This window comes from Ochotona curzoniae, unplaced genomic scaffold, assembly GCF_017591425.1.
Source record: "Ochotona curzoniae isolate NIBS_2020 unplaced genomic scaffold, NIBS_Ocur_1.0 scaffold_1852, whole genome shotgun sequence".
Lineage (NCBI taxonomy): Eukaryota > Metazoa > Chordata > Mammalia > Lagomorpha > Ochotonidae > Ochotona > Ochotona curzoniae.
The window spans coordinates 26,474,299-26,499,482 of NW_024467087.1; the positions used below are offsets into that span (position 1 = coordinate 26,474,299).

Sequence of the window (25,184 nt, forward strand, 5' to 3'; positions counted from 1 at the left end):
TGTGTCCTGGTTACCCCACTTCCCATCCTGCTCCCTACCTATGGTCTGGGAAAAAAAACAAAAGACGGCCCAAGTGTTTGGGCCCCTGTAACCCACGTGGAAGGCCAGGAACAGGCTCCTGACATCTGACTTTGTGCAAGTCCAACTCTGGCTGTTGCAGCCTTTTGGGGAGTGAACTAGCAGATGGAAGATCTCTGTCTCTTCCCTACCCACCCTTCACCCCTCCATAATGTTGACCTTCAAATTTAAAAAAATAAATCTATTTTTAATGTACAATTTTTAATGTATCCATTTACCAATACAAAAGGAGATAGAGACTTTGGAAATATCTTTTACGTTTTCTGCCATGTGAGGACACTATTAAAAAGATGTCTGTCTGTCTATGTAGAAGCCAGAGGTCAAGTATATTAGTGCTTCATGATCATGGACTTCCTGGACTCTAAACTTGCAAGAATTAAGTGGACATGGTTTGTTTATAAAAACCCACCCTTGTTCTTCTCAGTTTAAAGATGATCAGATCTCTTTCCACAAATTTGCCTCTCTTTCTTTACCATCATCTTTCAGATGGGTTAAAAGACTCTTGGTATGGACCTGAAGGCCTTGGGAAAGAGTCCATGAATTTCTCTGGGAATCAAAATATCAATATATGCTATTAAAGCCATTAAAAGCGTCTGTGAAGGAGTCAATGCTCAAAAGCAAGAATGGGACTTCACTACCAGAACTTAACAGAAACACACACAAACTGAAGAGGATCTCTGGGTTTTCAGAACTGGACATGTCAGAGGGAACCCTATTGTTATTTGAAAAGAGAGAGGAACAAATCCCTCTAAGGAAGAAAATGGTAGTGGAGCTTCCTTAAGTTGGCAACAGAACATAGTTAGCACTTGATCGTTTGATGCTTTACTTTCTCTACCTGTAAATGGCAACAATACAAGTGTAGCACTTAGAACAGTACCTGGCCTTCAGCAAGCACTTAGTTAACTATTAACTGCTATTTATTTTTTTTTTTTAGCTTTCACATTGCTACCTACATAGCATCAATGAAATGATCTTAGTTTTTATCAAATTTGTCACATTTACTAAAATTGCATTATTCAATTATTCTTTGCAGTTAGTTACTGGAGAATTAAAGCAGTAAACAATATGTAAAAGTTGCATATCCAACAGGATAAAGAATGACTTACCAGACTATAGAAGTAAGAACAAAAACTAAGACCTTTGGACTGTATTCTATAAATATATTGAGTGTTGTTTCTTTCCTTTAATTCTTGGAATTGAAACTTACCTGATAAATATTTTTCCCCTTAGGGTAAACAACCTGTAGTGAAATGATGAAGTGTATATTTCTAGAGGAATAGGGGATATTGGGACAAAACATTTCAATCAGGAAATCAAAGATCTAGACACATGGGGTTGGGAAATCCCATGTATTTAAATGCATGAATTGATTTTTCAATGAGGAAAAATGTTTTATTATTAAAAATACCCCATATACAGGAGTAAATGCTAGGTTTGTACAAGCACACAAGACTCACAAGACCCCCAAATATTTTTCCCACAAACAAAAAAATCCAGGAGTTTAAAGCAATTAAATATAAGCAGAACTCTCTGCTTTCTCTCTGTCTAAAAGCTGAACAGACATTCACAAACACAAAAGACCTTTCTCTGCTCCTCCCCCATTTTCCTGCCTGATGGTCAGATGTAAATTATTTCTTCAGGTGCTTATTACTTACCAGTTCAGCAATTCTGCTTGAGCAAACACTCTTTGAATAAACTACCTTTCTACAGGGCTTCACCTCTGAAATCAGACTAATTTTTCTTTGTCCTATAACTTTCCCAAAATTTATTATTCTTTGTTTAAAATATTATTGAAGGGAGCCGAAGTTGTGGCATAGTGGCTAAGCCTCTGTCTGCCGGGCCACATCCAATATGGGTGCTGGTTCGTGTCCCAGTGCTCCACTTCCTATTCATCTCCCTGTCTGTACGCCAGGAAAGCAGTGGAGGGCAGCTGAGGTCCTTGAGCCACTGCACCCATGTGGGAGACCTGAAAGAAGTTCCTGGTTCCAGCTTCAGATTGGCTCAGGTTTGGCCACTGTAGCCATTTGGGAGTAAGCCAGTGAGTGGAAGGTCTCTCCTTCTCTCTAAACAAAGCATTTTAAGTAAAAGAAAAAAATAAATCTTTTTTTAAAATTATTACCTAAGCTGAGATCCTGAGCCACTGCCTTGAATTGATCTCTCACGTGATATGCATTGCAAGCATTAATAAACCTGCATATTTTTCTCTTGCTCATTTGTGTTATGTTGCAGAGAAATTTGTCTCATGGTGCTTGAAGATGAACATATTCACATTAGAAATCATCTACATGGAATGTGAAAGTCTTGGGAATACAATGGTAAGTCAAAATGAAAAATAAAATCAAGTTGTTTTACAGACACATCATACACAGAGAGCATAGACAAACATTGCTTTTTCAATGTTCAAATAACAACCTGTGTCCCAGTTGTAGAGGGACACATTTTCCTAATATGTACAAAGAACATAGGCAAGTACAATGACAACTGAAGCAAACGTAGCACAATGCTTGGGGATAAGAGTTTGTAGGTATTGGCAACACTTGGTGAAAGGCCCCTGAACAGGTAAGCAGCATTCTCCTGGATGGCACAGGTGGTGAAATGCCAGAGCATCAGCAGAGACCACAATGCCTGGTGGGAGATTGTGGATGTCCAACAGACATGGCGGTACTCAACAGATGCCCAGCAAATGATGATGGATACCCATTAGCGGATGATGGATGCCCAGTGGCAGATGAATGTCCAACAAGGTATGTCACATATCCAGTAGCAGATGATGTATGACAAGCAGATATCATGAATGATGGAGGTGATGGTGAATACACACATGTTCCATGACAGCTCAGAAGAGTTGCAGCAGTGCATGATGCAAACTGAGTTATTCACAATCACATGAGATGATTCCAGGAACATCTAGAAGATCTTAGGGAAACGGAAGTATTTTTTCAAAGGGCTGAAGGATCTTTGTGCACATGAAAATGAAAAACTAGGGAAGCATACCAAGAAGTGAAGGTAAGTTGTAGTATGCCTCTCTACTCCCAAAACAAAGGACTCCCAGTGAAACAGTTAAATACAGACAATATTAGGCTAGATTTTTCTACCTTTGTCTATACCTACCATGTTGCACTTACACAGCAGAATTTTAAACTTGTGTTACTAAAGGATATACCACTGTTAATAATATGAGGGGGAATGATGGGAGGAGAAAATGGGGATGGAGAAAGGGGAAGGAAAGGAGGATTTCCTGTAGTTACAAATCTGTATCATGGAAAATAATAATAATAATAATTGTTTTAAAAAGCCAGGGAATTCCTGGTATTACTATCAAGGTTGTTTCTCTGGTACTCACAGCTTTGATGCCTGTCACAATAAATGCTTTCAAGCATCAAATAGGTAATATCAATAACACAGACAGATGTAGGAAGTGGGGAGTGGTAGAAAACCTACCAGAGTTGGAACTCACTATTAAAAAATATTCAAATCACAATGTTTGCAAATTGTTGGCTAGAGCAAAACAGAATTCACCTGCAGAGAAGTCCGCCAAATTGTAAGTTCCTGCTTTAGGTGAAACACAAGTGTTCATATACTAAGGTTTAAAACAAGATTTAAGCAGAAATATGGGCACCATTTTCATATAAATAGGAAAATTGCTTCCCTTTGAGAATGAATTCTAGGCACACGAACTTTAGAGGTTAGAAGACTGTACAGTCTGCCACCTGTCGACCAGTTAAAGCAGTTAGTGAAACTATCTATTTTCATGAAATAAATATGTCTCCACGACAACTAAGAGAACTTTGGACTGCACTGAACAACTTTTGATGGAATCCCTGAAAATGATGCCTTTGGTAGACAATAGAAAGCATGATGGGAGATCTGTAGTTTCTAAATCTAGTCATAAGCTCTCTTTCACAAATATACTTTTGGAGTTTAGGTTTGAGTTTATACTAAAAGACATGAATCTCTAACAAAAGAGAGAGTTCAAAAAATTCTTCAAAATAAATGAAAATTTTAAATTGGAAGAAGATACTCTAGGAGCATGTTTTTCAGTTTAATGAAATAAGTACATTTCAAGGGAAAGTTCTATATATACAACTATATATATATATGTATATATATAAAATTTTACAGAAGGGGAAGTGACTAATTTAGGGGCTCCTTTTTAAAAGGAGTTTTGTAAGTGATGTGACATGAAGCAATATTTTCAGAACCAGGACTTTGGATTTGGGCCAGTGTCGCAGGACAGTGCTGGTTCAGCTGCTGTCAGTGATGCCAAAATCTCACATGGACACTGGCTGGACTCCTCACTGCTTCACTACCAATCCAGCTCCCTGCTAATGCATCAAGGAAAACATGACTTTACCCATATAATCCTGAAGATAATGGACCATCAAAGCAATGGCTAAGAAGAGGTAATTGATTTATCTACACAGAATTTGGGCATATATTCTAATGTCTTTAAAATAATGGAAAACAAAAACACTTCAAATACACGTTCAATGAGAGGACAGCAGAATGGGAAAAGAATGGTACAAAAGTATTGGCTTGAACAATTACATGGTAAATATCATAGCTTAGGTATTTTCAAGGAGGATTTAGGAGATGCCAAACTGTTTATCATCTTTTTTTTTTTAATCGTAACTTAAAATGTACTGATGCTGCACAATAACTCACATTGCAGTGTTGCTCAAGGTTTCATGTAAGTTTGTCATTTCTTGAGGTGGATGCGTTGTACATAGCTGTATGAACTCAGAAAAACATATCAAGCTGACAAAGAAAATTGATGTCATGTGGCCTCCTAAACTAGTGAGTCTTCATGCTTACCCAACTTCAAGCTTGTAGTCCATTAGCTATATGGAAGTTCCATGGACACATATTTAAATGAAACATGTATTAATAAAGTATTATGTAATATGTAATAGTAAGAGGGTAATTTAAGGTTGCATGCAATTTGTTGAGAAAATAGATTTAAGGTTAGCAATGATTTTTTAATATTTTTTTCTAAAAGAAATAGGATTTGCTGCTCTTCTGGCTAATTACTACACATGCATTTTGATTTTTTTTACATGCTTTATGTTTATTTCATATTTATATATGCTCCTTAGTGAAGTACCTGTTCAGATCATGTGCTAATTTTTATGAACTTTTTTTAAATCTTTCAAGTTCTTCCTTTATTTTGGATCCTTAACTCTATCAATATGATTGAATATTCTCTATTGGCCTGTTGCCTATCTTTCATTCACTCAATGGTTTCATTTAAAGAGCAAGTTTTTTTAATTTCAATGTTCAATTTATTCATTCATTTTGTGACTCATGATTTTTTATGTGGCAGATAAGGACTCCTGACCTAAGACTACATATACCATAAAGATTTTCTCCTGTGCTTCCTTCTAGTAGTTTAATGGTTTTAAATATTATATTTAGCTATTTCAACTTTGTTCAAAATGTAAAATACAGATTGAGTTCCTTTTTTTGCATATGGGTATCCAGTGTGTATAGCAGTGGTTGTTAAGACTATTCTTTCTCTAGTGAAATGCCTTCAAAGCATTGTAAAAAATTAAACTAATTATATTTGTTAATTTCTGAATCATCCATTTCAATATATTCATATATGTGTTTATCTTCCTAATAAAAATACTGCTTCCTATAGTTACTATAGCTCGACAGTAAGCCCTCAACCCAACTATTACAAATTCTCCAGTTTTTCTCTTTTTTGAAACCATTTCTTATTCTAGATCTTTTGCTTTTCCACATAAATTTTACAATCAGCTTGTCAAGTTTCACAAAAAACGCCTCTGGGATACTTATTTATTTATTTATTTAAAAGGCAGAGTGACTGAGAGAGAGAGGAAGAGGCAGAAAGAAAGGCTTTCCAAGTACTGGTTCGCTCCTTAAATGGCCACACTAGCCAGGGCTGAGCAAGGCTGAGGTAAAGAGCCCAGAATTCCAACTAGGCTTACCATATGGATGGCAAGAAACCAAACATGTAGGTCATCTTCCTAGCTGATTAGGAGGGAGCTGAATCAGAGATGGAGACACCACAATGTGGGATACTGGTGCCATAGGCAATAGTTTAACCCACTACTCCAAAGGGCTGACCCTTCCATGGGATTTGGAATGGATTGTGTTGAGCCTAAAGTCATTTGAGGGAAATGTGATATATTAAAAAATACTGATCCAACAAATCTCTAAGTAGGGCTTACTTATTTATTTACATCTTATTTCATCAGTGTTCTGTCATTTTCAGCAAACAGTTTTTCACCGCACAACATTTGGGGCCAATACCACCATTCCACACCTTTAACGGAACATCAAGGGTCATATTCTCATGAGTGGCTCTTAGAGTTGACTCCCATTTTCCCACCTAATACTCCCCCCTAAAACCAACAGTCTTCACCCCTCCAAATCCACCACCTCTCGACACCCCACCAGCTTACTCAACACTCACCTCTCCTCCCATCAACTATTTACCCCCCAAGCAATAACTATCGTCCAACCAACTTATATTTTACATGATTTTCAACATCCCCATTCAACTTACATACAGTCCTTGGGCTCCCCCCCACGCATCCTAGTGCATTCCAACCCATACCATCCAAATCTCAATCACTCCTGCTTATATCTCATCCACTTCAACCTCCAATCCGCATTACCTAATGATCCCGCCTTTCACCCTGATGCCTAATTTATACCCGATGTAGAATGTCCACCATTGCTGACCCACCCCAACTCAACTCCCATTGTCAATATACATCCCCCCCACAACAATCTTTTTAATTACACCCACAACCAATCCGAATCTAAATTTCTCTTTGTTTTAAGTATGCTGCTGGCACACAATTATTGGATGTCTCTGTCCTATCAGTGCAATTTATATATTTTCATGGAACACTGCGATGTTGATGTTTTATGGAGTAGTTTCCTCTATAACTTTCTATGCATTTCTAATAAATTATCTGTTCCTCCCTATTTCTAGTCAGGTCAGTTGTGGAATTTGGGTGCAAGCAGCCACACTTCCCATTCAGCTCCCTGCTTGTGTCCTGGAAAAGCAGTGGGGGACGGCCCAAAGCCTTGGGACCTTGCATCCACACAGGAGATCCAGAGGAAGCTCCTGGCTCCTGGCTTCAGATCAGCTCAGTTCTGGCTGTTGGGGCTCTTGGAGAGTGAACCAGGGAATCGTGGATCTTTGTCTCTACGTCTCTGTGTAAATCTTCTTATTCAATTAAAAAATTTAATTTATGCTTTTGCAGATCAGATTAAGTTTTGTGAAATATTATATTCTAGATGCACTTAGTAACTTTAAGCATTTGAAAATTAGATACCCTTTCAATTTCATTTATTTTGCTCTAATTGCTTCATATACAAAAGGGAACTAGAAGTCAATTTTGTGAGAAATCCACACTACCAATAAACTCTGACTTCTCCAACTTTCTAGAAGAGATATTCAGTGGAATTATGTAATGATTTCAATTGTTCATCATAAATATTAGCTAGCAACAAAACTTTGGTTAAAATGAAGAGGATAAAGTGATGGTAGAGGGAGTCGGCATTGTGGTGTAGCAAGAAAGCCATATCCGCAACAGCAGCATCCCATGTGGGCACCGGCTTGGTTCCCAGCTGCTCTGCTTCTGATCTAGCTCCCTGTTTATGACCTGGGAAGGGCAGAGAAAGATGGTCTGAGTTCTTTGGCACTTGTCATCCACATGGGAAACTTGTAATAAGCTCTTTGCTGACAGTTTTGGCCTGGCGCAGCCCTGGCCATTTCAGCCACCCATGGAATGAACCAGTAGAAAGGAGGTTTCTGTCTCTCCCTCTCTGTGTGTGTAACTCAAATAATCAATAAATCTTTTGGGTCCAGTGCAATAGCCTGGTGACTAAAGTCCTTGCCTTGCATGCACCTGGGATCCCATATGGACACCATTTTGTATACTGGCTGTTCCAATTCCTATCCAGCTTCTTCCATTGTTGCCTGGGAAAGCAGTCAAGGATGCCCTAAAGCCATGTGACCCTACACTCTGTGGGAAACCTGGAAGAAGCTCCTGGCTTCGGATTGGCTCAGCTCTGGCTGTTGTGGCCACTTGCTAAGCGAACCAGCAGATGGAAGATCTTTCTGTCTCTCCTTCTCTCCATAAATCTGGTTTTCCAATAAAAAGAAAGAAATCTTTAAAAAAAATCTTTTCTAAAAAAAAAAGAGAGATGATGGAAAATTAAAATCCTCTCTGAAGAAAAACCAAGGGGTCTTCAAAAAGATCATAGAAATAAATATTATGAAAAAAACTGCATGGATTTCCAAAATTGTTACACCTAAATAAACAGATACTTTAGTTCCATTTCTGCACAAACTTTTGGAAGTGTCCTACTATACTAAAAGTGTCAGTGCCTCAGTTTTTAGAGTGATTGTGTGCACTTACTTGATTATTAGCTAGTTTTGTAAGCTGTTTTTTGTACAAACATGAATTATGGAATTCACCAAGAAAAATAGCTACTGAGCTCTGATTTTGCAACACACATTCTGTCTGGCAACATTAAAAAGGATTACTTGAAATGTGTTTATTAAGGATGGAAAGCTAGTTCATTCTTCTTCGATGAGAAATAGTGGTAGGTATGTGTACTGCCCAGAACAGAGGGCTAGGGAGATGTTTCTGTCACTGCCCCATTCTGCACATTCATTATCTACAAATGACACTGAGCAATAGAACATCGATTTGCCATCTTAGCATATCATACAATGTCTGTTTTGCTTTTTGACTCTGTCATTGGTTTCTTTCACAAATGGGATGCAGGCATCCAGTTCCATCTAACACACAAACTGCTTTCCTCTTCTTATCCCAAATGCTCTAGGTAAAATAATGAGCTTCCTCAGTGTTGACTATACTAAATGACCCACGTTTATAACATGCTGTATGAATGGAAGACTACCAGCGCTGTACTCACCATAAAGGATTGCAAGCAGAGACAGTGGCATGACAAGCAGTCCCACTAGCATATCAGCAATGGCTAGGGACATTAAGAAGTAATTGGTGGCATTGTGCAGTTTCTTTTCCATGCTTACTGCCATGATCACGAGGATATTGCCACCTATTGTCATGATTATTATTACGACGATAGATAGTGCTGGCCAGTTTTGTACCCCGTCTGGGAATTTAAAGCGTCCACCATCGGAGGTATTGAAAATGTCAGTTACTAGAGCAGCTACTGGGCTTACAGAAAGATCACATTGCCAAACCAATAGGCCAATGAGGTGCACACTGAAAAATAAGAAGAAAAGAAAAACCAATCAGGTATATTTTACGTTGTTTACACACTGTGAATAATGCTTACACAAAACAGTTTCTTCATCAACAACTATTATTATAATCATATCACATCCACTATATTACACACACATGCACATGTACACATGTATCAAATTTTCTTAACTGAAATTGGACATTATAGCTGAAAAAATGTTGGCAAGATTGAATATTAAGTCAAAATATTCTAATAATTTTGTGAATATTTAAAAAGTATTTCTCTTAGCTTCTATCTCAATAATATGATTCAATATCTTTAAAGATTATGAAGAAACCATAAAGCTATTTTGATACACTTACTCTATCATAGATAAACGAATAATTTAGATATTTAAAATAACTATCTCATTAGTCAAAGCTGCCTGCTATGCTAAGCAACATGGAGGGCAGAGGCATGCATAGTAATATTAATTAAATGATAAGTAATTCATAAATTCTTTGAAATACATTCTTTTTCTTGGTCACAAAAAATAACATGTGATTCAAAAACCTACATCATAGTCATTGAGTAACATTAACAGAAATTAACAGAAATAAGAGCAACTCATGTCTTTTCAACTCTGATTACTCCATAACTTTATTTGTTCTATTTGGCATAAGTTCAAGGTGCTGTGTTTATTACCTGTATGCTTTATTGACCAATCACTTTATCTATCATAACACCAATTTCCTCATCTATTCAGGTAGAATCTATTACTAGGTTGGTAAAAAAAAATTAAATAAGATATATAACGTCATTAAAATAGAATTTGAGTCATGATAGGACCTCAGTAGATGTTGAAATTAACCTTCTTTACGCCTTCAAATTTAACCAAAATATTTGTAGTCTTACATTCCAATCGATGAATTTTAAATTGTAAACTAATTTCAATCATGAATACTACTCCAAGATAATACCTATGTATACAAAATTGGGCTCAAAAGGTAATTTTACATTCAAAATCTTTTCAGGAATGACTGATGGAAAAGTTGTCCTACTGTCATTAAAAAATGATTCTGGCTTAAATTAGCTAATAATCATCCCAGAAGATTTCATGTGAAATAAGAAGCTGCACCTTCAGATGTCAAGTATAGAATCACAAATGTTTATCCTTAAACCTAGAAAATAAAGTGCTGGGAAAATCTTCAATCCAGCTTCAAATGGTATAATAAAATTGTGACAACACCTAAATCCTCACATGTGTCTCTAGAGGTGATAGACCAATTCAGGATAAAATTGTACAAGACAAAGACACACAGGAAAAATCTTTTTCTAATTAGGGATTAAATAATTCTGTGGTAAAAAAAAAATTTCAAGTGGTAGTCTTGTTTCTATTTATTAATCAGAAATATCTTTCTGGGCCTGGCACAGTGATTCAATTGGCTAATCTTCCCCATCAAACACCAGGATCCCACGTGGCATTCATGTCCTGGCTGCTCCACTTTGCACCCAGCTCCCTGCTTGTGGCCTGGGAAATCAGTGGAGGATGCCCCAAAGCCTTGGGATCCTGCACCCATGTGGGAGACCAAGAAGAAGCTCCTGACACCTGGCTTTAGATCAGCTCAGCTCCAGCTATTACAGCCATGTAGGGAGTAAACCAGTGGATGAAAAATCTCACACTCTGTCCTTCTCTCTGTAAATCTGCCTTTTCAAGAAAAATAAGTACATTTTTTAAAAAGAATTTTTTTCTTTTTAATTATAGAATCTGTGGAAATAATACTGAATTATTGAGGTGTCTTGTGGAATCTAATCTAGTGTGAATCACAAAATAAACTATGGATACTGGACTAGATTCTGAAAGATTGTTTCAGTTTCCTGATTTCAATTGATTTTAATTTAAAAATTCATATTAAGCATCACTTACACAATTGGTTTTAGGATATTCATTGCATTTCATCTTTACATTTGTAAATATAGCTGTATAGCAAAGAATTGTCTTATAATAATTAATCCTAATATTTAATACTCATGTGCTCAGTGAAATACACAAATCCCCATTAAAAAAGAAATAATTTAGGTCTTGCTCTTAAAGCTTACATAATTTCTCCTGTTGTCTGCTCTGCTTCTCTTAGAATAAAGCACAATGGAAATCATTATCATATACAAAAAATTTGAGTTGAGATAACTAATTTCTATGATAGAGGACCCAATGTTGATTTACTCAGCAAGTACACTTTACGAGAATGGTCTTACTTGGTGACTGTTTTGACAAGATTCATAGAGGACAAACTACAAGAGCAAAGAGATTCAGGGATTCTCAACTATATTTATCTATTTCAGATCTAGTTTTTTGTACGCCCAATTCTCAAAGTATAAGTTTGAAAGAAACTATCCCAATATTTTACCGTATTAAAAAATGCAGAGACAAGGTGGACAGTCAGCAAAGCTGTTAACATCCCTTGGGACACCTGCATCACATACTGATTCAGTCCCGATTCTTCTTAATTTCAGTACACTCTGGAAAGTAAGCAGCTTCTGATTCAAGTAATTGAGTCCTTGCCATCTACAAAAGAGACCTGTACCTCCTGCCCCAGCTTCAGTCATTTTGAGCATCTAGGGAGCTCTCTCTTTTCTCTCTTTCTCTCTGAATCTGCCTATATGTCTGTCTCTCAGTCTCTCTCTTCTGTCAATCTGTCTGTCTCTTAATCTCTCCCTCTTTCTCTCTTTGCCTCTCAAATGAGCAAATATAGGATGCTGGACTCTCTGCCATTGTCGATTACTGCAATGATGGACATATGACTGTGTAAGATGAACTATACTGTAGTAATGATATAGGGGAACTCAGTGAGGGGGGAGTTGGGGAGGGGATAAGGGAAATCCCTGGGCCTATGGAACTGTATCATAAAATGATGATAAGAAGAAGAAGGCAAAAAAAAAAAAAAATAGTGAGTCAGGATCTGGTACAGTAGGCTAATGGCTAAAGTCCTCGGCTTGCATGCACCTGGGATCCCATATGGGTGCTAGTTTGTATCCTGGCTCCTCTGGTTCCCATCCAGCTTCCTGCTTGTGGCCTGGGAAAGCAGTTGGAGGACGGCCCAAAGCCTTGGGACCCTGCACCCGCATGGGAGACCCGGAAGAGGCTCCTGGCTCTTGGCTTGGTTGTGGCTACTTCATCAGCATGAAGGTTATTTCTCTCTCTCCTTCTCTCTGTAATCTGACTTTCCAATAAAAATAAATAAATCTTTGTAAAAAAAAAAAATAGTAGGAGCCAATGTTTAAAACAAGGTACACTTGCATTACCTAAAATTTAGAATCCCTTAATACTTGAGCCTGTTTTTTGCCCTAATCCCTTTAAATTGCACACTCGTGACTTCACCTGCAGGGTTATTAGCTCAAGGCATCACATTTCATTTGTCTAGCTGCTTTCCCCAACTGCTTGCCACGCACTAACTTCTTTTCTTTTGAAATCTCAGGTAAATCAAGTTCAGAGGCTCATGAGTGTATTTTATTCTGTTGACAGTTAAACTCCCTTCCAGCTTTTATCTGTAGATAAAGCAACCAGGAGCACTGTGATTATTTGACTTAAAAATATTGTCATCACGTTACTTGTGTAATAAGTCCAAATCATTGTATTTTACCATTTTGTTGTATTTGAATAGCAAACTCCCATAACATTAGTTTTCCGGGAGGTGAGTCTCTTATGCAAACTGAGACAAATATTGCTGAAGGCGACATAGCAGCATTTTCAACATCTCTGAGTACACTCTGGGTAAAAAAAAAAAACATCTCTTAGTAAAAAAAGTTATCTTTGTTAAAAGAAAAGCATCCTTACAGGAACGAATGCACCGCATTCCTCAAGTTCACCATGATTGCTTCAGTCTTAAACAACCAAGGTTAAAAATTGAGAAGCAGAAATTAGCAGATTAGCTTCATCATATTGTCCTTTCTGGGGAGAGAAAAAAAAAAGAAAAAGAGAAAATTAGTTCAAAATCCAAATAACTTGTGGAATAATCACTTAACCAAACTTCAATGCACTTATTTAGTCAAAAGAAATTCAATACTTAACTTGGCAAGCAAGTAATTATGTATCTTGTCTTATAAAATGGCAACATAGCAGATTACTCATTTATTTACCAATGTACAGTCTTAAGAGTTTTTATAAAATGTGTTATATATGATTTCTTTATATGGGACTTATACAAGATCTTCTCTGTTATTGCACACATAGCAGCAAATCAAAGTTTTAAGAAATTAATATCACCTTGTTAATTAGCAAACCATGGAAAGAAAGCATGTGACCTAGTAATTAAGTAGCAATCTCTAAAATAAAAACCTTTTGTCTTAAAACAACATGAAAGACCAAACAAATTTTAAGAAACTCCATAAAGTGAACATATTTTATACATTTCTAAGTTTTTTTTCTTCAAAGCAAAATCATCTGCATTTTTTTGATAACTCCATGTGCATGTTTTCATTTATCAACAATATTCTCCTGACAGGTACAACATGCTTATGATAAAACAAATTTATCAGGTTAAAAACAATAAATACAGCAAAAACCATATGTATTAACTAGTTGGTAGCCAGTGGATAGTCTGTTACAGTCAGGGCAGGCATACAGCACACACAAACCCAGTTGTACCAGATGACAGACACTGAAATCTTCAGGTTTTTTTTTTTTTCCAATTGAGAGGTTACAATACATTTTCTAAGACTAGGAAGAAAATATGAAATTTAAGCAACTTTTCAAAGAATTTCAAGTTAGTTCATTTTATTTCTATAGCTATTTTTTAAAGAGTGATTTGTGACATCATAAAACCCAACCAGATACCTTACACGATGGAGTCATTATCAATTAGCACTCACTATACTTACTACGTTAGAATGTTGATTAGAAGTAGACTATAAAATTCTTAAGAATCTTTGTAGTTTTCCTCACGAAATAACATCTTTATGGACTGCATCATGTCACAGTCAATCTCAACACTGACACTGAAGAAATATGCAGGGTGAATTTCATTGATTAACAGAGACGACCTTTAGGTTTTCTGCCGAGAGTTTCCTATTTGGGAACAATAGCGTACCTAAACTTCTCTGCCATTCAGCATGCCTTTTCATATTTTCATTTTAGGATTTTCATTTTACTCTCTTCCCATACTAAATATTTAACCATAGTCTCTTCTGGGATTATAAAGCTATTAACGAAAGTAGGGATCATAACGCTCTTAAATTAACATACACTAGGATATCAATGAGAATTGAAGGGTGTGTGTGTGCGCGCGTGTGTGTGTGTGTGTCTGAAGGAGAGACACAGCATTGGTCAAGTTGAGAGTTTGGTATAATACTGAATATGTATTTTATTAGTTTGTAAATGTTTTCAAGGCATATGATAATGAAACTCTGTTTTGATCATCTTTCTTTAGTATTTTCAAGTTCCTTCTACAAAACTGTATGAAGATCTCACTGAGAACAAACTGCATCTTCCTGCTTCCCATCTGCTAGTAACTCAATCGATAAATTCGATGTTTTCTCCTCTTCACTCTCAACCTTCACTTCTCAGTTTTGTCAGTGCTATCGCCACAAAATATTTATTTCTAAAACCACCCACTCACTACAGTGGTGCTTAAAATAGAGTCCCCTAATGTCTAAGAATTCAAAATATTCTGTGGGAGATAAAAAGCAGAAAAGGCCAAACAGGCCATTTCTCATAGAATTCTACCAGGAAACACATACATCTCTTGTTTCTCAGAGGACCAGAAATAAGTGAAAGGAAAATAGTAAGGCAGATTGATAATATGTATAGATACTCAGTGTTTCAGGTAAGATATTTTGACATGAAAAATCTTGTCTTCTTATGCTGTAAAAATCTGCATCCTTTTAAAGTAAACTAAACCATATAGAAAGTGTTCTTGAACTAGTGCTAAGGGCTTATACGTTAGGAATAAATCTTGTAATATCAATTACTCTACAGTCATGTTTCCTTAAATTGACTGGTCTCCAGAGCCCAGCACAGTAGCCTAGCAGATAAAGTCCTCACATTGCATGTGCTGAGCTCACATATGGATGCTGGTTCTAATCCCGGCAGTTCACTTCCCATCCAGCTCCCTGCTTGTGGCCTGGGAAAGCAGTTGAAAATGGTCCAAAGCCTTGGGACCCTGCACCCATGTTGGAGACCTGGAAGAGGCTCGAGGGTCCTGGCTTCGGATTAGTGCAGCTCCAGATGTTGCGGTCTCTTGGGGAGTGAATCCATAGATGGAAGGTCTTCCTTTCTGTCTGTCCTTCTCTTTGTATATCTGACTTTCCAATAAAAGTAAAATAAATCTTTAATACAAAAAACTAAAAAAATAGCCCTGAACCCAAGTATTCAAATTTGCAAATAACAGACTGAGTCTTAATAAGAATGTACAGGATTCTCAAAGACAGTATATTTCATCATATAAGAACTTAAGTATTAGGAAATATATGATTTTGTGCATAGAAAAGATAGATTAATCTGAAACAAAATAGCTGTTTAACTATAAAGGAAAAATCAGATTAAAATTATAAATATTGTAGATTAAATCACAGAAATAAGTTCAGGATCAATAAATATATAGACCATTCTCATATTGCTTCCTGTAGCATAAATCATAAATCTTTTCATGCTGTTTTTAAAGTACTGTAAGATCTCAGGCATGTACATTTGCCAAGGAAATAGGGGGCAAATTAATTTTCAAATGCTTTTTAATAGTACAATTTTATACGAGATATGACAGAAGGACCTTAATTAACATGATATTTTAAATACAAATGTATGCCCTAAACATTATAGTCAAATGATGTCTATGCAATCCATGCTCATGCATCGATATATGTCATGCATCATTTAGTATATATCATCAAAAACAGTGTAAACACTTGGAAGCAAAGTATTCAAAGTAGGATCGCCACCAAACAAATAAATGTTAAACTGTCAGAATCAGTAGCACAGAAATACTAACAAGGCCAGGACAAATAGTCATCTTGGAAATGTAAACAATGGATAACAAAACTAAAAATAATGTGAGGAATAAGACTGACAGTAACAAAACATTTTAAGGATTTTGTGCTACGTTTTGAGAAGAAATATATAAATGTGCATCGTAAAGAAATCACACATAGATTGCAAAATTTGCACCCTCCCCAAAAAAATCTTTCTTTACTTCCAATTTCCGGGTAAGACCTCTCACTACACACTTTCCATATAGCTTCATGTTCCTGGTTACAAAGTGATTGGCTGACTGAAGGGAAGGGAAAGGTAGAAACTTGAGGAGATTTATGGTGTGAAATCAAAAGACCCTATTACAGGATAAAGGAAGAATTATGGTTTTATACAAACTGTTCTTAGAGAATAGAGGTTAGCAAATTTATTGAGAATTCTGGACATTTCCTTGTATCAAGCTAACCACTCACAGTTCACTTTTATTTTGGCCTTTACTATCTTCTTGCACTGGAAAGAGATGGCTCACAGTTCAATCACATTTTCTGTCCTCACTGGTTATCCCTTTGTCAGCTCTGATCAAACAACATTTGCTAAGATTAAAGAAACTGTCAGTATTTCTGCTGATGTTTCAACCAAAATTGGAGGACGTGAATTAACACATGAATACATAGTTTACTCTTGATTTCTGGAAATCCCATGACTTCATCATCATGGTGATGGAATAGATTATTTTCCTTAATATTGAAGAGACTGAAGCTGACACTAAATGTCTTTAAGAATTATAGAGTACTCAGTCAACTGGAAACATTCCTGTTTGATCTTTTATAATATTTAGGATATGAATATGCGGTATCAATTTTGGTTTGATTTTTGTCAGTTTTCACTTTTAGAAATTAGGGACTCATAATTTTAAAAATCTGGTTATTATACCCACTGTGCCTTCAACAGATGGCTGGACCAAAAATGACCTAGTCATAAATGTTCTGATTAGTCCCCAGAAGGTAATACTAATGCTACACAGATTTATAACAATTTGGAGAGAATTCTCTCAATCCAAAAATTTTCTTTATGATTAATGAATAACATTGGAATATACCTTTCAACTTAATATATAGAGTTTCTTTTGAAAAAACACACTTGCATCATACTCAAAAATCACTGGGCACAACTATTGATTATTTTAGCAGGAAATGTTCTGGTTATTATAGCCAATAAAATTAAAGGCTTATCTTTCGCCATGAAATGTAGTATTTTAAGAGTGTTAAGAAATGCCTTGTGTCTTCTTGTATTCTACACTTATACTTTCACAACTGAATTTAAAGAGCTAAACAGTTGATCTGGTTCCTTTCCTTCAGACAGGTCCCTGTTTAAGCTACATTAAGAACTTTGGAAATTGATGTTCTTTAGAACAATCTTGAACAGAGGCAGTTTAACAACCTTCCACTGGATAGCTCCTCTGTTCCGTCAGAAAAGGTTATTTTAGATCAGGAGAAGGGATAAAAAGCAATAGACCTCAATGGAAATGATTACTTACTAATTTGTCTATGGATACCACAGGATACTACAAAGCTAGAAATTTTCTTAAACATTTCTACTTGACTTTTCTTGGAATACAGTGATTCCAACACAGAATTGGACATTTCTGCCACGCGTAAACAATTTTAAATATCTAGCTGTATAAGTGGACTGATTCTACCATTTTTTCTCCAAACTTTGGGAAGCTAAGGGGAGAAAATTAACTGAATGGGATTCTGTGTCTCCCCTAAGCATTTCAATAGAGCCTATAATGATAAGATAATTATGCAATTTTAATTCATCTCCAGTGCCATTACTTTCTTCTTCTGACCCTCCTCAAGATAATTTAAATAGCTGTTTAAACAAATTTGACAGTTCTTCCTGGATTTGGGATTAGTATGAAACCTGAAATACTTTCTTCTTACTTTTCTTTAACAAATATTTGTGCTTGTGTTTGACATATTTTATGATGATTAAATTCAATGAGAATCAAAGAGATATTTAAGTCAAAAAGTCCATAGTTCATAAGATCATGAACTACCCACAGCTAATATTTCACTCTGTGATAACAAGAACAAGTGCTGAGAGAAGCTTTCCTGGTGAGCAACGTGCCCAGAAATTTGAAACCGCTGTTTCCATAAATGATAGCAGAATTCTTGAATTATCTCAGTCTAAGAGCTCACTTAGAATACACTGAAGCCTGTTAGAGAACGGTGAGAATGAAGCAACCCATACGTTAAAGCTGAGTTTTAGAGACTCAATCGCAATTGATTTGCAAGGACTAAAAACTGTTTAATAGTGATTTCAAGTTACTTGGCTATTTATTGATTGCCTATTGCATGCTAGGCAACATATTGGATGCTGATAAGAAAATGGAAACAGTCCCCGTTCTCACAGAGCTTACATTTTAACAGGAGAATAAGACAATAAGTATTCACATACATGGGCTAATATCACAAATAGGTAATGATCACTGCTTTGAATAACTACGTTGCATGACAAGATAAAGGATAAGTGGGGAAATTACATAAAATGAATCTAATTATGTAACCCCAGCTTGAGACAAAATATTTTTAAAATAGTATAATACATAAACAAGATCAGCCAACATTCGCAAGTCATTCTTAAGTCATAATAAAAATACAATTATTCCATATTTGTGAGCCAAGCACATGACAAGTGTCAGTGATGGGAAGTTTCATTTAATTTTGCAAGCTAGAAAAAGGACCTTTTTTTTTTGCCAAGATACTTAAAACTCAAATTCACAAAATGCCTTCCCACTTACATTCATAATGATGCCTCCTCACCCACAGGCAACTCTCACTTCCCACCTCATCAGGTGGAGAGATCACAAACTTTTGGTTATGTAGCAAGCCCTTCTGATCATGGAGAGTTCCAGTTGAGTCATGAAAAGCGAAAAGTTCAATCAGTTGCCCAGATGTATTTATTGCCAAATAACTAGGTACTTGGATACATCTGGACAGCCGAATGAACTCTTAACTCCTCATCTGTCCAACAAGACATTGTTTCACAACTTCAGAATTTCCTAGATAAATGGGAGAGAAACAAATAAAAAGCCACTTTGGATTCAAAAAGTTGATTTGGTTTTGCAGTACCACTTGGTACTGTTTTATATAGTACTGCCATAAAATGTATACATCACTTTAAAATTCAACAATATCTATGATGACCTATTAATAAAGTGAAATTAAAATATATCACGATATAGTGTAATAATTTACATAAAGTCACATTCATTTAGGTGTCACTCAACATCTCAGATGCTGAAAATCTGTGATGAGCATAAAGCTTTTAGGCAGAATGGTCAGAGATACACATTCATCCTGACTGCTCTTTAGCTGATATGTGACTTATAATAAGTCATTGATCACTTTTAGGCCTGAAGGGTTTCACTCATGGCCTTAAAAACTTGCCATAAATGATCTCTAGACCTTCATCATGCCCTGAAACATTGGGATATTTCTAAATAGGTAACTTTGGCTTAGAGTCTACTTATTGCTAGCTGTCAGATGTAAAATATGACATTCAGGTGAGAATACCTCTACATTCAAAGGGAAGATGAAGGTGATTTGTGAGTACTCTCCTAATACAGAATGCCTCTCTTTCAGGTCACCAAGCATGTATTCCATATCATCTCTTGGCTCTACTTTATTAAGCTAATCTTAAGTATATATCTCATTTTTAAAGAGTTAGGAGAACTCACAAACCCAGAGAATTTAAAATTAAATTACTTTTAATTTTCTGATTATTCTGTCTAGAATATTTCAGGCAGTTTTGTGCCATCTAAAGTTTAACATCCACTCCACTGGGTGTGACGTGCCTCTAGAATCCATTTCCTGTTTTGTGTACTCTGTTACCATTTCATTAACTTATAGTCAAGAATAGCAGTTCTGCTGGGCAATTTAAAAAAGATTCTGTTTCTTGCACTGGTTTTGTAAACTTTCATGACAGATGCTGTCAATACTTTGAGAAAAAGCATGTCTACCTTATAACTACCTTCTATATGATTAAAGCTAAAACACCAGACCACAATTAACATGAATAGCTTTACCTTTACCTTTTCAATTTTTTTTTAGCTAGTTTCATGGAGAATTTTGCTAATTGTCCTCTCAGAGTTCTTTGTGTGCAACATAACTTGCAAAATAGAACCAATCTGCGAGGGTTTTTAAAGCAACACAAATCCTCAAATACTCTTGCTTATAACTTCAAAATGTATGGTTGTGCAAGCATCTGTCTGGTAAGGGTGAAGAATGAAAGGAAAGATGGTTAGGCACAAATCTTATTATTATCATTCTCTAAAACAGCATAATTTGATATGCTGAAATTATTTTATGACGATTCAAAACCCTGTGAATGAACATTTTTCTTTTAATTCATTAATTGAATCTATCTGAGAGGCAAAGCTGGGGAAACAGGAAAACAGAAAGCTCTCATTTGCTGGTTTATTCCTCAAATGTCCATGATGCCTGAGCTGAAGCTTGCAGCCAAACCTGGCTCTCCACTCACGGCTAAAAGGGACACAACTACTTAAGCTGCCACTGCTGCCTAACACGGTCTGCATTAGAAGAAATCTGGACTCAGAAGCTGGACATGAAGATTGAACCCACACACAGTTTTCCTCATGCTTTTCAAATGGGAAAAGTAGCTTAGTTAATACTGAAACATATAAAATATTGATTGTTGAAAATGTGGGGAAAAATATCTCATTTGTGGAAAGAAAAACCAGATTCTTTACAAAAGCCACTGGTTTTATACCAATTGCAGGGTCTTTTTCTAAAATATTTCTACTGTACTACACTTTTCTTACACTGCTTTACAGTTTTATCTCAAGGGAAAGCAAATTTTAAGCATAAAAAGTCAATGTATTTCTTAGGCCCTTGAGAACACTTGAAATATGGATTGGGATGTTAGATAGTATCAAAGAATTATTCCTAAAATTGATAAGTTGGATTATAGCATGATCTTTTTGCAAGACCATACCTACAAGTCTAGTAATGCACACATGAAAATGATATAAAGTGATTTAAAATAATTCAAAAACAAAATGGAGAAGAGAACAGGATAATCAAGCGTCATGAAATCTCAATAATTACTGAAACTAGATGATGAAAACATGAAGAATCATTTACTAATGTCTCTACTACTGTGTATATTTGAAAGTTTGTGAAAAGAAATTGGAAATACAAATAATATATGCTTCCAGGTTACATAGCATGTAAAACATTAATTGTTCTCAAGGATGGAAGCCCTCACTATTTTATAACCAAGTTTAGATTTTTTAGCATCTTCATATGTCACCAGTTCAGTTGCTGAAGACAAAAAGAAGCAAATCAGAGGCCAGCATTGTGGTATAAAGTGTTAAGCCATTGCTTGCAAGCATGACATCCCATTTGGGATCGCTCATTTGAATCCTGGTTTTTTATTTCCACTCTAACTCTGTGATAATGCACCTGGGAAAGCAACAGAGATGGTCCAAGTGCTTAAGCCCTTGCAACCTGTATGGAAGACCTAGATGGAGTTCTAGGCTCTTGCCTTTGGCCAGGCCCAGCACTGGCCAAAATTGCAGGTAGAAATTGCGGGTGTGAACCAGTAAAAGGAAGATCTCTCTCTCTCTCTTCTCTGTCTTTCACTCTGCCTTTTAAATGAATACAATAACAAAATTAAACTTTAAAAAGCTAAAAATAGTATTTTAGACATCTTATAGAATAATGAGAATGACATATTTTCCCTGATAAAAAGTTGGTGTTTCTTAAAATTATACAGTTATCTTTTGTCTTTCATGACTTGTGGCATACTCATTAGATAATATGATAATGTATTTTGAGAAAAGTGGTCCTTGGGCAAACCACATTCACAATAATAATTTACTAAGATCTTTTATTTTATTTATCATCATCACCCTCTTCATTTAAAAGCTTAGGACAGCTTGAGCTTCCTTATCTAAGCTCTCCAGGAAAGACTCTAAAACAGTAATTTCACTAGGTGAACAGTAGAATCACTAGCAGATTGCAACTCTACTTTAGCAAAGGTCTTAAGTATCTTGCAGGATAAGTGATCCCATAATGCATGATTGGGCATAATATTTCAACATCAGTGACTAAATGCATTGAAACATTGCATTGACTAAATATTGTGATTTCCTATTGGAAACCTCTATTGATTCAGCAAATTCATGAAGAAAATATATCGGGTGTAAATCATCACTAAAGTATGGTGTGGCACCTTTGCCTCACCTGAATTTACAGACCTGAACTGTAGGTAGAAGTAGGTTAGCAAGAGGACCTACATTTGTTCACTCATCTCGGAGACTAGATTTCACAAGCTCATAGAAATAATATGCAAATCATGCTTTGTTTTTCCAAACTGCTTCTGATATGACATTATGCACTATTTAACTAAAATATATGCATTAGCATGAAGATGTGCTCAATGCATGTCTGGAAAAGACACACACACAATGAAAGACTACTCACTCATAAAAGAGAATGAAATCCTGTCTTTCACAATGAAATGGATGCAAGTGGAAAGCATTATGCTTAGTGAACTAAGCCACTCCCAAAACATACAAATTTCATATATTTTCACTAATATGTGGCAATTAACATAGACTACAAAAAATATAAATGAATGAACTGTACACTCTGGGATATGTTCGTCATTTTAGTCTTTGTTTATACTCCTGTGGAACTGGGATCTTCCTATTTTTTATTCATTGAAACTTTTGATCTGTGGAAAATAAGGCCTGCCAAATATAAAGTGGATTAAAATGACGTCTCAGCAAAAATTGATGAAGAGAAGCAGAAAGGGGGAAAGGCTGTAGGGGAGTGAGGGAAGTGGGATTGTCTTCTCACAACTATATTCATGTTACACTAAAAGTAGTAACACTACTTATTCTTATATATTTTTTAATAATATAATGAGAGTTTCTATGTCACAAGAAGCCCTGTTCCCTCCTTTTAAAAATGGCAGCTTCTGGCTGAAGTTAAAACAATTTTTTTTATTCATTTGAAAGGCAGAGTTATAGAGAGAGGAGTAGAGATAGAGACAGTGTTCTATTTGCTGGTTCACTCTCCAAATGGTCACAATAGTCAGAGCTGGGCCAGGCTGAAGCCAGGAAGCAGAAGCTTCCTCTGGGTGTCCCACATGGGTGGCAGGGGTCCAAACACTTGGGCTATCTTCCATTACATTCCCAGGCACATTAGTAGGGTGCTGATTTGGAAGTGGAACAGGTAAGACTTGAACTGGCACCCATATAGGATGCAGGCAAAACTGGTGGAGACTCAATCTGCCATTCCACAATGCTGGTGCTCAATATAGAACTAGTTTTAAAATGTTGCTACTATGTTTATAAAATAAAATCCACAAACATTTAATGACCACCTACTATATGTCAGGTACAATGACAATGAGTTTCACTGCCCTTTAACAGAAATTCTTTTTATAGGAAAAAAAATTGTGAGATTGAAATAGGTTAAGCTGTATTTTGTAGTAAATGTCACAGTGAAGATTCTAGAGGAATACTTCAAAGATGAAAAGCAAATGCAGCATTTAAAAACACAATATCTTCCAAGCGATTATGTGTTCAACAGGGCATTGTTCATTTATTCAACAATGTGGATTTGATATTTACTATATATTTGGCAACAATCTAGACCCTTGGATTATATCAATGAATAAAGCAAAAATCTCTACCCATAGAGAGATTAAATTTCAATCTTTCAATTATCAGTTTTTCCTAACTTAGAATTCATGTTAAATTCATTGATATAATTTCTAAATGTTTTTAAGATTTTACTCATGTGTTCTACAAGTCAAGGAATGAAATTTATGCAAGCTACTTTGAGCAAGTGGCCTCAAGCCTTAAATATATTGCTGCATATATTTATGTCTATATTCACAAATATTCTCTGATGAAAATTAATTCTTCCACCATCTGCTGATACTGGGATTCTGAAACAAAATTTGTTACTACATTACTTGCTATTGTAAGAAATATTTCTTCAGTTATAAAGTCTTCTGTTAAACTACTAAAATATTTTCATCCAAATTAAAACCATCTGTGTAGAGAAACAGCTAAGAAAATGGAAGCCAAAGACAGAAAAGCTGGCAGCATAGTGCTTCCTCAGTCATTCATATTACATTATATGTATACAGTTTGGGGAATTTTTATAGGTTCAACAAAGCACCTGTTACTCAGAGAAAGGTGGAAATTATTCTAAATGATCATTCCAATCAACTTGCCAGAAACTGGGAAGTTATATTCATTAATCAGGTACCCAGCTCCTGCCAATATCTAGAAGTGTATTCATTAGCCTCCTACATATCTTTTGGCTTAATACCTTGTTTCCTGGCAGTAGAGAAGTTATTAGCATGGTACTTTATAAAGTTTATGTCACTGGCTTTATTATTATTATACTCCCTATGAAGTGTTATTAAGCCACCATCTTTTGGGTCTAGGATCAATAGGGAGAAAAACTAAGAATCTGCTTGATTTTGTCATTCCTATAAAAATTGCTCAACATGAAAAAGAGTATGAAAAGGGAACATATAATAATAGTCTATATTAACTACTTTATCACAGTATGGCAGACACTATAGTAAATACTTGTATATATCTTTAATTATTTCATCTGTACTATGACAACAATATGATACTAGAACTTAAAAGAAGTTGAAATGTCAAATTACCACATAAAGCTAGGATTCCATTTAAGATGGATTGCACTCCAGTGTTTGTACTTTTTCATCCCATATAACTGCATCTTGTGTAGTTCTATGATTCTCATGAGAAACTATAACATTCTCCAAGATGAGAACTCCATTTGTTACCCTCTATGTCTAATGAGCATGCCCTCAGGGAAGGTGTTGAAACAGGATATCTGAAGACCATCCAGTTTCCTATTTT

At 35.8% G+C, this 25,184-nt stretch overlaps 1 protein-coding gene across 2 annotated transcripts in view; it reads right to left on the reverse strand.

Annotated features, from left to right (window-relative positions):
* The window catches only part of HTR2C (5-hydroxytryptamine receptor 2C), a 195,531-nt gene that overhangs the window by 67,819 nt on the left and 102,528 nt on the right, over window positions 1-25,184 (reverse strand). For both annotated transcript variants that reach the window (XM_040999740.1, XM_040999741.1), the window contains exons 4-5: window positions 13,115-13,228; window positions 9,004-9,317 (exon numbers count right to left, since the gene is read on the reverse strand). In XM_040999740.1, coding sequence (XP_040855674.1) covers window positions 9,004-9,317; window positions 13,115-13,149 — 349 coding nt within the window. In that variant the 5' untranslated portion in view covers window positions 13,150-13,228. The remainder of the gene's footprint in view (window positions 1-9,003; window positions 9,318-13,114; window positions 13,229-25,184) is intronic.